The 16,340-nt window shown below is 40.4% G+C and overlaps 1 protein-coding gene across 5 annotated transcripts in view; it reads right to left on the bottom strand.

Moving 5' to 3' along the window:
• Positions 1–16,340, bottom strand: part of PLCB4 (phospholipase C beta 4) — a 263,547-nt gene that overhangs the window by 50,000 nt on the left and 197,207 nt on the right. For all 5 annotated transcript variants that reach the window (XM_075863064.1, XM_075863062.1, XM_075863065.1 and 2 more), the window contains 8 exons: positions 15,908–16,003; positions 14,241–14,341; positions 13,815–13,853; positions 11,590–11,731; positions 7,270–7,354; positions 4,098–4,222; positions 1,266–1,317; positions 920–1,022 (listed from right to left, as the gene is read on the bottom strand). In XM_075863064.1, coding sequence (XP_075719179.1) covers positions 920–1,022; positions 1,266–1,317; positions 4,098–4,222; positions 7,270–7,354; positions 11,590–11,731; positions 13,815–13,853; positions 14,241–14,341; positions 15,908–16,003 — 743 coding nt within the window. The remainder of the gene's footprint in view (positions 1–919; positions 1,023–1,265; positions 1,318–4,097; positions 4,223–7,269; positions 7,355–11,589; positions 11,732–13,814; positions 13,854–14,240; positions 14,342–15,907; positions 16,004–16,340) is intronic.

Raw genomic sequence — 16,340 nt, 5'->3', positions numbered from 1 at the left:
CTGCTAGATTATATTGACATTATTATGTTTCTTTATGAGAGGTGAAAGCCATGGCTTCTGAACAAGCAAAAACGGTGCAGAACTTCTGATAAAGTCATATTGGTACGTACATCTTTTTAGAATCATATTTCCAATGCATTTCTTACATTTTCCTATAGCGGCCAACCCTTTTAAGCTGTCTTTGTATCTGATAGTAACATGGTCACCAGTTAATTTTGTTGAGTGACTAAAAAAACTCTGGCCCTGACGGAAGTGGTGTACATAGGGATCAGGGCGCCCCATAGTAAAGATAAAAATTAGGCCCCTTTCAGGTGGTATTTGACATCATAAAAGTCCCTGCCATGGTACCCCCATTTTCATGACAAGTACATTTTCCACTTCTTTGTTTGCTAACATCGGAGCACTACATCCATGTGTAGGTTTTCACCACCCATTAAAATGAGAAGAAGACCAACCTAAAATAGGCTTGATCTCTTCAGAGGACCCTTCGCAGTTGCATGAACTGCCTCTATGGTGCATGCGCCCTTGCCTGCAGGGTCAACCAATCTATTTTTGATTTATTCCTGTTTCATTAGCTAAAAGTATTCACCATTGACGCCAATTTTCCATGTTATAGGTGGGCACAAGGACAGACAACTGCCCATATGTCCGCTTCATGGAGAACTGTGAATAATATTTGGGTAAAGTGGGACACTGTGGTTAACTGTAAAGGCACCTGAATTGTAAGTTTTAAGTGGAGTAAGATTTAGAGTTATGACACAATGATCCTTTTATCACTCATTTGCCTCCTATGTACAAGGTACAGCAGCCTCATCATAACCCAAAACAATAAACCACATTTTCTTAAGGATAAATGTATAAAGCTGGATCATTGTAACACCAATGGGCCTCCTTTACATGGATTTATCAAGTTATATACCTGAACAGAGCAAGTGGCTGCAATGACTCCATCCACTGGAGTTTCAGAGAAAGGGTCAAATGTTCTGTCTGGACGTCTCATGAAATCTGGCTTTAGGAGGTACCTGATGGAAGGCAATTAAATATTACAAAATCTTTAAAAACAAAAAACATATTCAGAAAAATGTGAACATTTTAATTAATATATAAATTATAACCAACCAAATGGTATTGCCACTATGTGATCAGCCTAAAAAAGCATGTTAGGTCTGTTATGTATATTTAATAGACAAAATACATAAACCATTAATAAATATCAAACTCATTTATCTGTAATGCTACTCATCTACAATGCTATCATATCTTACCCACAGGATCCATTGTATTCAAACTTCCCCTGGTTCAGTTGCATTGCTAGATCTTTCGAGAGAAAAAAAAAAAAAGAAGACTAGTTCACCAAACCAAACTACTATAGTTTCGAAGACAGATTGACAAGAAGGAGATTTACGCTGATATGCAGCTGTGTTGGCCCATAGTTAATTGGTCACACTGGTTCAGAAGCTTCACAACATGTGAAGGGTCATTGATGGTCATTGGGTGGTATGACAAGTCTATAAAGCGTGATATCTGGTTATATGTATAGATACTCCATAATAATCCCGAAGGCAACATGGAAAATGATGGCAGGTCAATCAGTATAAGACTCTATGACCCATGATCACCATAAGTTCGTATCTAAATTCAGTTCAGTATAAGCCCGATGACACATTTACTTATATCACCATAAGGTCCTACAGAGATCTATGTCCGGTTCAGTAGAAGTTCCTATAACACATTTACTTATATCCCCATAAGGTCCTTTGAGTATAAATCCGTATGACCCATTTACTTATATCACCTTGAGGTCCTTTTAGTATCTAAGTTCGGTTCAGTATAAATCCGTATGACCCATTTACTTATATCACCATAAGGTCCTATGGGGATCTAAGTCTGGTTCAGTAGAACTGGGTGAAGTCCAGGCATTACACACATAATATGGATGCTAAAGTGAGACTATATTACAAACGTGTGAAAGCTGTCTTGGTCTGCAAAGGTTTTAATTATGTGCAAACTACTGGATGGAAAGACTACTACGGCGTTCTCTGAGCCAGGAAACGTTATAACTCTCTGTGGCCGTAAGGGTATAGTGGGAGTTCCAGTTCTGCAACAGCTAGAGAGCCTAGGACTGTTTTAGGGTGTCAAATTCTTCTTATTTCCAATGATTAGTCATCCTATAATGGAAAGTAATATGAGAGATATACGGAAGTTATCAGTATATTCAATTATCTTACTTTCCCATATTGCTCTCCAAATACAGTCAAATACTGATCGTGTCTTATTTCTCATTTCACAAGTGAAGGTTAGAAAACATTGGAGGAGATATAGTATGAATTGGATAGACCTACGTTAGCCTTCTTTCTAAATGAAAACAAGACAGCATTGAAGATTTCAAAAGGAATTATGTTTGAGGAATTATTATGAGATGGCACGACGCTATGTATTTATTTACTTTCTTGAAGATAACGCTAGGAAACTTTACATTCTCCATCTACCTATGCAACCTACCAATTATCTCATAAGATTGTTCGTAGCAAAGAAGTTCCTGGACACATTTTTAACATTTTGGTGTAAGCTGCTTCTTTTGGGCAACCTCTTTTGAAAACCCCAAATAATAGAAGATAATAGGATGTCAGTTAATTCAGACACGCTGAACTCCTTTCTCCTATGCATACGTCTCTGCATTAACTAGAATTAAGCTATTCCTTGATGAAGGAGATCAGTATTTATAAAAACACATCAAATTGATTAGTCTGGCCTAATACTGTCCACTAGAACGCCTTCATGGTGACATCATTGGGGTTTCTCAAGGACTGTATGACCAGGTTGACGCTACCGGCTAGCGTGTTTCCCATTGGGTTTTTTCACACAGCAAGAGTGTAGTCCGGCATAAAGCGGCATCCGAAGGGGGCTTTGACACTTTACCCCCTGCATTATTTCAGGAACTCATCATATCTTGCATTTGCAGCACATTTATTAGGATGAGTGGCGGCCATCTATGTACAGCCACCGCGTGACTGACAATAATATTTGCATATAACCTTCTTTTTTTGCCATCTTTGCAGAACTGGTTTTCTTTCCCTTATGCTATAGAAGCAAACAGGTAATGCTGTTCCATGCCCTAATATGCTGGGTATTCATTTTTGTGTAAAGTGTCTCATGTTGTGTATTGTTTTAAGGTTCCTAGTTAAATGCTACGGCTGATTTTTTTTTAATATTTTACAAAGATTAGAATTCTTAGCGTTAACAAAACGAAATGATTCCAGTCCTCATTAATGCCGCATCACTTGTACATTTGGTAATTAACATGCAGAACACACAGCATTTCTATATATAAACTGGACTGATCTGTAACGTCCACAGCCGCGGACCGGCGTGCTTAACTGCCCCCTGATGGCCGCGGCCATGGACAAGTGAGTGCCGGGCGGCATCTCCCTCCTGAGGGACTCTGGCACTCACGTCCGCATTGCTGCACTAGTTCCCGTAGGGTGCGCATGCGCGCTTGCGCCCGGCCTTAAAGGGCTAGTGCACACACATGAGGAAAATCTGTAATTAACCCATGATCACCCTGGACTATAAAATGGGCTCTGCCCTTTCACTCATTGCCGGAGTGTTTACCCGTGTTAGTCTTGCAAATGGCACCTTAGGTTTTTCCTGTTCCCAGTGTTTCCCGTACCCTGCTACCTGTATCCTGTGCTACCTTTGTTTCTGTGCCTGAGAAAGTTGGAGTCGTGTTGTGCCACCGGTCACGCCTGCTGCGTTACACCACGCCTGGTGTCTGCTGCCAAGGTCCCATCTGAGCCTAGCCGTTGTACTGTCTAAGCTACTACAGGTACCCTTGTGCTTGAACAATATATACATTGACTTGGTACTCTGTTTGGCCAGCTGCTATCCTGCTACGGCGGTACGGCCCAGTAGGTCCACATACCCATAGATCGTGACATGCTCATTGACTCCATTCTTTGTCAGTAAACATCTTAATATCATTTGGCCGTATTTCATTACCAATATAAAAAGCCAGAGGCATTTTTGGATCATCTGTTTTGGAAGTTAGAAAGCAAACGCCTCCTTGGGTTTCAGCTTGACTGGGCGTCGCATCCTACCTGGGGTCTGATAGTTCAGAGAGACCATCTGGCAGCCAGCGTTCCAGAAAATTTGAGGCATATAATTACTGGAATCCACTCGCCCACCCTTGGGGTAGATCCGGCTCATCTGACGTTTGTTATAGCTATGAACATTGTTAAGGAAAGCAAATAATCAAACCGAACAAGCAAGAAGATGTATCCTGTAATATTTTTCACCCCATATATACATATTTTATAATGGAATACGATAATTTCTATAAATCACAGAAATGTTATCAGCAATATCCTGGTTACATTAAAGCACACATGAATGTTACATTCTGCTGGATGGATTTTAATGAAATTTGTTTGGTAGTATGTTTGGAGCTGGGGGTTTTGAAACATGGAGGTTCCAATATCGGCCCTAAAGGGGTTTTGGGGATTTGATAAAATCCCCAAATTAGACCAGACCATAAAAATAGTACAATAAAACAAATCTAAAAGGGAAAAGGACATTACATTACACAATGGTCTAAACACCAGTACATAGAGTGAACACTGTACAAGAAAGAGGATAGCATCCACCCTCCCCCTATGGAGGTCACCATTGCGGTTCATTTGAGCTTGTAATCTGAACACCAGGCTTCAGTGCCAATCAGCCATTGGGGTATACCCTATTGCAGAAACAGAGAGAAATACTGCAGTGGGGAACGCTGTAGGACCATGGAGGCTCTGAAAGCTGTCAGTATGTATGTGTTCCCCTCACTCTCAAGGGCCTATGTAATAAGGAAAGCCCATGATCGGTTTAGTTTCCTTACCCTATAACCTGGGTGTAGACATTCAAATCACTAACCCTCTCCACAGCCCCCAGAAAGTTTAAGTAAAGGAAGATTGCAAAGAAACATTGCCTCTTGATGTATGGGCATGATGCTGTGAATATAGACTAAGAAGGAGGGTCAATGGGACGATTTATTATTAATGGCTTAAATATAGATAGCTTAAAGTGGTTGTGATGAAAGAAAATGTTCCTAATTGGTTAGGAATTGTAAAATGGAGACACTTACTAATATAATTTCATTTTCGAAACCGCAAGGATGTCCAGATTTCTGTTCTGTGAAAGGGTTCAGTAAGTGGAGCTTCTGCCCTTAGCTGTGACGTGCCGACACAGCCTCAAGATGCAGGGAGCTTTCCCGCCTCTCTGTGTGTCGGTGACGTGATGAAGGAGCCGGCTGCCTGGCTCAGTTCATTCGATAAGCCAGCTCCTCTCCTGTCAGGGCTAATACACAGTAGCTTTATGTCTAGTCTGCAATTGTTCCTTTTCCTCCTGCTCTCCTTATTATATGTTAGCTCCCTTCCCCCTCTTGACTGTCAGCACAGAGTTATCTGCTTTCAGTGTGAGCTGTACAGAGCAATAAGGGTATGTGCACACACACTAAATACGTCCGTAATTGACGGACGTATTTCGGCCGCAAGTCCCGGACCAAACACAGTGCAGGGAGCCGGGCTCCTAGCATCATAGTTATGTACGATGCTAGGAGTCCCTGCCTCGCTGCGGGACAACTGTCCCGTACTGTAATCATGTTTTCAGTACGGGAGAGTTGTCCTGCAGCGAGGCAGGGACTCCTAGCGTCGTACATAACTATGATGCTAGGAGCCCGGCTCCCTGCACTGTGTTCGGTCCGGGACTTGCGGCCGAAATACGTCCGTCAATTACGGACGTAATTAGTGTGTGTGCACATACCCTAAGGGTATGTTCACACGGCCTATTTACGGACGTAATTCGGGCGTTTTTGCCCCGAATTACGTCTGAAAATAGCGCCTCAATAGCGCTGACAAACATCTGCCCATTGAAAGCAATGGGCAGACGTTTGTCTGTTCACACGAGGCGTATATTTACGCGCCGCTGTCAAATGACGGCGCGTAAATAGACGCCCGCGTAGAAGAAGTGACCTGTCACTTCTTTGGCCGTAATTGGAGCCGCTATTCATTGACTCCAATGAATAGCAGCGCTAATTACGGCCGTAATTGACGCGGCGTTCAAGCGCCTGCACATGCCGGTACGGCTGAAATTACGGGGATGTTTTCAGGCTGAAACATCCCCGTAATTTCAGCCGTTACGGACGCCCTCGTGTGAACATACCCTGATAATAAAGACGGCTCACACTGAAAACACATGCTGGCAATCAAGGGGGAAAATGAAGCTAACAGATAATAAGGAGAGAATGAGGAAAAAATATGCAGCAGGATTTTCCGCAGCAGTCTTACCTGTGGATTTGGTGTAAAGCATTGATTGTAGTAAACTTTATGCGCACCTGCAGATTTTCAGCGGCTTTACAGCGTTTCTGCTGCGTAAATGCTCTAAAAACTGCAACTAAACTCAATTTGCATACTTTAGTGCAGAATTAATTCTCCCCACTCCAGTCTATAGCCCAAACATGCAGCATCTCATAAACTGACATGCTGCGGACCTGAAAGCCGCACATCAGAACACTTTCTGCACAACTTATCTGCATTTTGATTCCGCAGCCTGTGGCTAAGATTTGCAAAAACTGGGCAACTACTGTAAATGCTGCAGAAATTCTGCTGTGTATCCTGCCTATGGGAATGTACACTTAAGGGATGGTTTGTTAATACTTCAAAATTAATTTAGGACAAAGTTCAATAACTTTGTGGTAAAATACACAGAATAAGAGTGCTGTGCATAATAATTGTATAAAATCCAATGAAATATTGTGCTGCTGCCATGATTAAGGCTTTATGCACACATCAGAGAGGCTGTTCAGTGGCAAGAGGATTCCCGTCCGTATGGCTCCATACTACCGAGGGACTCTGCCATACAATGCTCTGCCCGGTTCCATGTGTATGCTTTTAGGCAGAAATTAGGAATAATTAAGGTGATACCCTTTCAACCTGCTTGATAACCCGATTCCTATATATATTGACACTGATATACCAGCCCGATCAGGTTTTTGTTAGATGCATACAGTGTTGTATTCATTTGAACATATATTTTTTCCACATACTGTAGTTTTTACGTTTATTATTAAAAGTTACGTTTTAACTTTGGGTGCCTTCGGCCTGACACCATGCATATATTATGGGAGCCACACTGTATAATCTGTGAAGTCTTTGAATTACCACAACCATTATGGGAATTTTTCCTTCAAAGTCTCTGTGCAGCCCAGATTTTATAAAGGAACTGTAAGGATACTTTACAAACTCAATAGCATGTGTCTTCAAATATCCCAACCCCACTGATTCGTTAAAAGACGACATGTTGAAATGAATGTTCCGCTCTAAAAAACAACAAAAAAAACAACACATTTTTTTATTTTATTATTATTTTGTCTGCAACCTTTACTAAATATACACACTACTATATACTATATACACACACACTACTATATACTAAATATACACACACTACTATATACATACACTACTATATATTATATACACACACTACTATACATACACACTACTATATACTAAATATACACACTACTATATACTCAATATAGATACTACTATATACTCAATGTGCACACTGCTATATACTCAATATACACACTACTATATACTCTATATACACACTAATGCCCCATGCACACGGCCGTAAATAATCTCCATAATTGCGGACCAAAATACGATTCGCAATTGCGGACCCGCTCGGTATCGCTACAGATAGGTGTCCGTGCTGTAGAACCGTGCCAGGAATTATGGAATTTCGTTTTTTACTGGCCCATGCTCCCATACATTGTATGAGAGCATGGCCCGAAAATGCGGCCCGCGACCGTCGGCGGCCAGCGGGCCGTGATTACGGGCACGGCCATGTGCATCAAGCCTCATAAACTCCTCAACACTGTATTTGCAAAACCAAGAAGGAAAAGTTTTGGAATTGTGGAAATCACAGGATTGATAGCCATGTTAATGATTTGCAAATGATAGAAAAATGGAAACAAAATATTCCAAACATCTTGATTTATTCAGTATCGAGTATGAGCGCCACACGCAGAAATACACGCACTTACACGCCTTGGCATGCTATCAATGAGGTTATTCATGGAAGTCTGAGGAATGTTATGAGATCGATGAATGCACTTGGGCACGCAAATCATCAAGATTGGCTGCTAGCAGCTCCCTTTGCAACTACCAACCAATCACGTCCCAGATATGCTCGATGGAAGACAAGTTCGGAGACGCATCCGGCCATGGTAGCACGTTTAGGCCAAGCAGGCTGCTCACAGTAGCACGAGCAAAACATGTGGCCTGGCATTGTCCAGGTGCAAATTGGCACACTTTGGAGAAATGGTTATACCACTCGTTCCACTACCAAATCAATGTAACGCTGAGCTGTTAGTGTATCTGAAATAAAGACTAGTGGGTTCCGGCTACAGTACAATATACCAGTCCACACCATAATCCCGGGAGTGGGACCAGTGTAACGTTCCCTTGTGAAGACCTCTTCATGACCTTGCCCACGTGGTCTCTAGACCAATCTCCGGCTATCATTACATCCGAAACAAAAGTGGGACTCATTGCTAAAGACGATAGACCTCCATTTTAGCCTCCATTGCCATCTTGCTTTGCACCATGATAGCCTTTGAGCGCGGTGGCATGTGGTCAATAAAACACCTGTAGCTGGACGTCTGGCTCGTAGCCCAAGGTCGTGCAAACGCCTTCTGATGGTTTCTGTCGACACTGGTTGCCGCCCTAGGCTTGGGATGTGACGTCCAATATCACTAGTAGGACAGATTAGATCACTACGCGCCATTCTTCCATTCAGACGATCTGTCCATGCAGAGATTCAACTCTGCGCACCTCTTGCTGTCATTCCCATTCATTGTTGTTCTCCCAAACTCCGGGACACGCAACGTTGAACAGTGCTGACATCTCGGCCTAGGCGCGTAGCTATCTGCCGGAGTGATAAACCAAGGTCTCTCAGTTTAAGAATTCTGTCCCACTCAGTTTGCAACAATTTGCGATAACTGGCACATCGATGAACAGGAGACATCGCACAATCATCCCACACCACTTGATACAATTTTTGAGGTTACATGTGGCTTAAATGCCTCTGATTGGAGCAAGGTGCTTGAAAATTTGATCATTTGCAGATCTTAGCAACACCTGCTATAACCTTACGGCTTGCCCTTCTTGGTGTTGTCATTTCAATGTTGAGGGGTTTATATACGCAATATAGATACTAATAGATGCACACCAATATATACAAAACATACACACTAATATACACTAAATATACACACTAAACAGTCAGAAACTACTTTGGGGAATATTATAATTAATTTATTCAATAGAAAGAAAGACGGATCATATAAAGGGAACAATCACATAATAAAACAAAGGTTACAATTTCCATAACAATAGCACTTGTAGGAAAGGTAAAGCCCTGATAATGTCATATGTTAATCTCTTTATTTCAGTTAGATTTCTGTATTTTACGTTAACCATTCTAACCCAGATGTTGGATATGGTGTCTTTATGATAAGACAGCAATAATCTAGGTTCCAGTCCTGACCTTCAAAGGAGAGGGGGCTGGGCATGTACCATCGTTTTCCATTAAAAAGGTGCACTGATGACCACCTTTCCATTGAGGGTCAGGATCAATGCGTTCTCATGAATGGTAGTCCAGTTGCCCACAATATCATTTTTATGACGTATCTGTTTGACATGATAAGGCAGAATTTTTTGAGTCAACACCTTTAATTTTCCTGATTGCCAATGTCATTCTGAACAACTGAATTAATCTGAGGTCAGAATATTTTACACTTACTGCATTGGGTATCAGTAAACTTCACACTAGAAGGGGTTGTATAGGATATTTCATAAGGACCTAATAGTCATTACATAATAATTTCAATGCGTCATGCACATTTAATTTTATCAATAATATGATGCAATATAATATACTGCTGTATAATATAATTGGTACTATTTACAATCTGCTTACATATAGGATACAATTGCTGCTAGCGTTGAGATATAATACATTGTTCCCAATTGCTGTAAATCTATGCTCAGAGTCATTAATAATAGTGTAATGCCATCAACAACATGTAACATTAACTACACAATAAAATTGTATTTTGCAACTAGATGTGCATTCTAGATTGAAGAAGCAGCAGCAGCCAGTTCTGTCCCTGATTAGCTGTAATAGAGCTCCCTCTAGTGGGTAAATAACTAAATGCATCAATAAACGTTAGAGTGAATTTTGTATTCTTTCCAGTTAAATTTGGTTAGTAATTCAGACATTCAAGAGCGCTAGTGAAATGTCATTAATTATGTTTTGTCACTTACAAAGATGTCAGACATATTGGATGCCAGCTTTGCAGCAGCTACTCAGCAATTGTCCCATTCTGGGTATGATCTATAATGTTCATGTATGGCTGAGGCTGACATTTATTTTCTAAAACTGCAACATGCCTCAGAAAAATCATGGTACTAAAAAACACCTTGTTTTCCAAAGGAACAGATTTAGAAAAATTTTGTTAAGAATGTTTCTTTAACAAAACATCAAACCCGCGTGTATTTTCATGAAGTTTTTGCTGCGATTTTTGTAGTACAGTATTTGTGCGGCTTTTATTACACACCCCTACTAGCCCATGTAAACTTATCCTTAGTTACTGAGAACCTACTGCAAAAATTACAACCAATATGGCAGCGGATACCGTGGTCACTTGTGCAAACAAGGGTGCTGCAACAGAGTAGAAAAATGCTAATATTTCTGCCGGAATTTTTTGGATGAGTTCAGACTTTGCTTTATGGTGTGGCTCAACACTTCAGCCTTACTTACACTTTTTGTGAGAAAAACCGCATGCAACTCAAAATCAAGTGGAAAAAAAGAGAGTATTTACCAAGTTACTCATCTTTTCATGTAGTTATTAAATGTTTCTTAAAAATGGAGTTGATGATTGAAGTAGAAAAATTGGGACCACCGGCGCTGCTATATGGAAGTGAGCAATATGAAGAATTAGGCAACCATCTAGATAAAGGACTTTATTTGTCAAACAGGCTACGCGTTTCAACACCGAACCGTTGTCTTCCTCAGGCCAATACAGACTGTGCGGTTCTAGCCTTACCATGCGCCCCCAGTGCTATAACAAGTATGTAACAGCAATATCTAGACCAGTGACCCCCAAAACGTCAAACACGTGTATTATGCTGCTTTATGCTATACACGAAAAACTGTTGTACTAAGGTCAAATATTACCTTTGATTGTATAAAAAATATAAACCAGAAGGCAATGAAAAACGCTCTGTGAATGATCAGAGGTGGATGAATAAAAAATGTAAGATAAATTGAGGAAAAAAATTGGTTGGAATATATTGCACTGGAGAAAATACTTGTTTTGCAGCGATATCTAAAAACAGGAGAATTGATTTAAATAACTCCAATTGAAAAATTGTTCTGTTTTGTGCGCTGTAACAGAAAATTTTTAATATTGTACAAGTTGTACAATGACAATACGAGATTCTATGACATAAGAGATATAGGATAATCTTTGTGTATTACCTTCCGCCACTTTGAAACCTTGAAATTTTACCGGTTGCGCATAGTTGATCATTGTTGATAAAAACGGATGTATATTTGTAGTGGCGCCTACATATTTGTAATTTGCCATCCACGCTTGTTCATCATCTGCCGTTATTGCACCCTAGAGCGGTAACAACATGAAATGTAAATCACCATTACTTAAAGGGAACCAGTCACCACAATTTCACCTATTAAACCAGCAGTACCTGGTAGAAGGGGGGGGGGGGGGTGAAAAATAATTTTTACGTAACCTATAATTATCTTCTAGTCGGCTCTGTACCTTTAGTATTCAGTTTTTTAGTGTTCTCGCGCCGTATGCTCATGAACATAAAAGAGTCATATCTTCATTCCTCAAGCCTTTCCGAGTTAACCCCGCCTCCTCACTTTTGATTGACAGCTCCTCGCCTCCCCCAGCACACACGAAATCCCACACTTGTGCATCGATGTCTTGTTCAGCATACAACGGGACACCATAGCGGCGCATACGCAGAAACTAGATTTCAGGCCCGGACGAAGCAGGGAAGGGTATCGGACCATACATGACGGGCGTATGCGCGCTATCTCAGATGAGATTTTGTCATTCAGGGTGGGACAGTTTTTGGCGATGGGTGGGCATAAGAAGGGGAACGAACGAGACTGCCGGATTATTACGAGTTTAGACAAGAGGATAGCGGTAATGAACATTTTACAGCAGCGGCCACTGAGTGGTGAAATGCTGGTGACAGGTTCCCTTTAATATGTTCAGATATATTAGTAATACTTGAATTATTCTTGGTATAAGCTGTTACACCGGGTGTACACCCCCAATGGATTGATACAAAGTGTAAAGGGAAAGAGAAATGGGGTTTGGAAAGTTGGTATAACACAAAAAATTTACTTTTATTACATATGTCTAAAATATTATGTTATTATAATAATATTATATTATTATAAAATATAATAAAATATATTATGGATAGAGTAATATTTTTACCCTTCAGAATCAATGGGTGGAGTATCCCCAATTATTAAATCAACCTATTTTAGAAAACCTCTTTGATGATCCAAAACTTCTGATAATTTTTTGTGGCCCTAATGTCCACCACCAATGGTGGATAATTAACAAGAAGGGGGGACAAGAGGGCAAGAGGCATAAGATCATGTATCTGATGCTGGCTGTGATGGGTATAGTTTTCCATGCAGGGAAAGGGTGAACGGTCCCTTTGGAACACCCTATATCACTTGTAAATCTCACTTGACTGATTATGACATATAATTTTATTGAAAACTTGTCAAGTGGAAATAAAAAGAGATAGTGAACAAGTCTGAGTTGTGGGCTCAATTGTTTAGACAGTAAAATTGTGTTGAGGTGCTGTCAGTGAGAGCACTTTACTGTGCTTAGATTTGTATGCTTCAATCAAAGGGGTGATATAAGATACGAATTTTAGTGTCTTTATCTCATCACCCTAGGTAATACTTAGGCTAAAGACTCGTCTGAGCCTACCTGTGTACCAGACACCAGCGTCAGTGAATCAGCTGTTGAGCTGTAGGGATAAGCGGCAAGCTGCACCAATCCCACTCTATGTAGTTCTTATGAGCCGGTGTGTCGATCAGCTATTGTGTGCACACACAGCCGATACACACATCGATAGCTCCAATCTAAGCGGCGTATGTCACTGCCGCTAGATTGGACCAAACTCCCTAAGCAGTCCCTGGTTCAGTGGATAGAAGTATTAAAATGCTGTGCCCACAGAGCAGAGAAATGTTGCTAAGTTTCGATGTTAGTTCCCTGACCTACAGGCAGGCTCGTCCCGACGCGCGTTTCACTGAGTACACCTCAGCTCCTTCTAGGAGAAGCTGAGGTGTACCCAGCAAAACGCGCGTCGGGCCGTGCACATGGCCGTGTACATTCATTTCAATGAGCCTGGGCCGCAAAATGCGGCCGTAAAAAGACGTCCTATCTTTTTGCGGTCCAGGCTCCCGGGAAATGCACAGACCTTGGAAACCACGGTCGTGTCCATGGGCCCATAGAAATAAATGAGACGGCAATTCACTTGCAGATTTGCGGGGGAATTGCGGCCGCAAAAACAAGTTCGTGTGCATGAGTGGGATTTTTATTAGAGAAGGGAATATCTTAAAAACAAAAGAGGGAAACCATAAAAAATAAAACACAGATTGACAGTGTCCAGGCCCTTTATGATGCTTTGTGATTATTTTTCTCTTACCTTTTTGTTATTGTTGTCTTGTTCAGCATCTTCCGCTACCTAAAGAAAAGAAACACAAGTATACTAAAGATATGTCCGCCAGCACAGAGAAGCTCATCTTAGAACATAATGAGTTATTTCTTGTGCCTGTTTGTATAGTCAGTACAAGGATCAAGACATCAATACGGGAGTTACTTTGGGTGATGTTTAGTGGGTGTAATCAGCTTTCTGTCAGTGAATTGAAACATTCTCGGTTACAATCAGAGGTTCCTTTTCTGCGTAGGAATACCCACAGTCTTCGATAGATTTTAAATTTACATATAATAAACTGGATACCTTTGGATCAGGTACCATTTCTGTTACCAGCAATAATCAGATTTTTATCTGTGTTACTGTACAGTAATAAAAAGGGGAAACTAATCAGAGTAATAGAGAAATGAACATTACTTTTTTGGCGCTGTTTGCCACTGCCTCTTTTTGGCTCAGGTCATCAGCTGAGAGATCACTTCCAAACTTGTATTCGGGGTGGGCTTCCTCCTCCTGATCAGCTGATATGGAAGAACAAAGACATTGCTTAAACATCACATTTTTCCCAGCTATGAATTGTTGATAATTAATATGAATCATGCAAAAAATGAACATGAGTAGGATAGTTTATATGTGATAGTAAATCAGGGGGCACTTTACAAAGTACTGAAACCCCATAATTGGGAATTGCGGGCATCCTCACTCTTGTCTTCACCAAAATAATTGGCTGACATGTAAAAAGGTAAATTTAGGCTCGGATTTGTATACCGGCCTTATGGAGACAAGTGAACCCACCCACAATACATCTTCGGTTTTAGAAAATAAAGGAGAGAGAATGGATGAAGGATCTCACAGCCTCTCTGCCAGGTGGTCATGATATATTTCTATTATCTTGGTAGAACTTGTAGAGTTTTGAGAACTCCTGAGACTTCACCTTTTATTTGACCTAATGTTCTTCTGTGCACTTTGGATATCTTGGGACAGTGTAGATGGATGGCTTCTTCCCCTTTTTTCCCTCTATATTCTTCCTCCCCCTATTCTCCCAACCTGTGGATTTTGTTTGTACATTTTTTAGGTCGATATGTAATTTTTATATTAGACTGGTTGTTTACCCTTAACATATTTTATCAAATTTACCATCACTTATGTTAATTTCTGGTTCAGTTCTATTGTCATTCTCTCTACACCTCTGCGTCGGCTTCACCATGTAATCAGATATGCCAAATACTGTTTTACACTTATAATATTGTACATAGTTTTCTTTAAAAATTCAAAGAATCAAAATAGAAGAGAATGTACATTTAGGTAGAACGTCACTTTAAAGGGGTTTGCCCACAAAATACATTTAACACCTATCTAAAGAATAGAAGAAATATTAATGATTGCTGGGGCCCCACCACTGGGAGGCTAATCAATTACTAGAATGGGAGTCCTGCAAAGTCTATGGGACTGACAGAAACAGCGAAGCGCTAAGGCTTCGTTCACATCTGCGTCAAGTTTCCGTTCTGACGTTCCATCGAAGCTTCCCGTCAGAGCGGGACTCTGACTGAAACAAACGGAAACCATATGTTTCCGTTTGTATCACCATTGATTTAAATGGTGACGGATCCGGTGCCAATGGTTTCCGTTTGTCTCAATTGTGCAAGGGTTCCTGCGTTTTGATTACGGTGGCAATGGTTTTGATTTGTTTCAGTCAGGGTCCCATTCTGACGGAAGTTCCAATGGAACGTCAGAACGGGACCCTGACGCAGATGTGAACGAAGCCTAAGACAAAAGCTGTAGGAAGCTGCACCCCTCTTACTGATTTGAGTTGTCCTGGCTGTAAAAGTGCCCTACAGCTGCATTGTACTGCATCCATTTATAGATGGATACTATAAGAATGTGATACTCCTGTGTATTGACTTAATTATATAGGACTGTATGTCCTTCATTATACAGTGTGTGTGAGACTGTATTAATGTCAGATCATAATAACGATAATTTGTATAAATTATGGAACAAAAATAATAAAACTGTTTCCTGTAAAAAATAAAAAACCGAAAGAAAAGAGAAGCCACTTTTTATAAAAATTTTTTAGACATAAATACCATTTTCAATTTCCTCCTCAATGTCATCTTCAAGGATACTGACGGGTGCCACCGTCTCCCCAGCCTCCATCATGCTTTTTAAAGCCTCCAGTTGCTCTGTTGACAGAGATGGAAATGATATATGAACATGTCGTAATACATCAAGAAATTTAGGATATCACCAAAATGCATTGAAATCTGATTGTATGTGTAATCTAAGACCATGCTAAATGACAAAACTAGCAGGTAATTACCTCAGAATTCTATATGGTATCTGAAAATGGGTTTTCTACACCAGACAACCCATTTTATGCAAAAAAAAAAATTATTTTTATACAATGACATACATTAAAAGAAACAGTATGCTCAGTTTAATAAAAAGAAAATGTATGTTCTATTTGTATATTTTATAATATTGCTTATTATTAGTATACATTTTTATGTTTTTTAGCCG

This window comes from Rhinoderma darwinii, chromosome 4 (assembly GCF_050947455.1).
Source record: "Rhinoderma darwinii isolate aRhiDar2 chromosome 4, aRhiDar2.hap1, whole genome shotgun sequence".
NCBI classification, from domain to species: Eukaryota; Metazoa; Chordata; class Amphibia; order Anura; family Rhinodermatidae; genus Rhinoderma; species Rhinoderma darwinii.
Note: the sequence above shows the minus strand (reverse complement) of the source record. Positions and strands in the feature narration are given on the sequence as shown.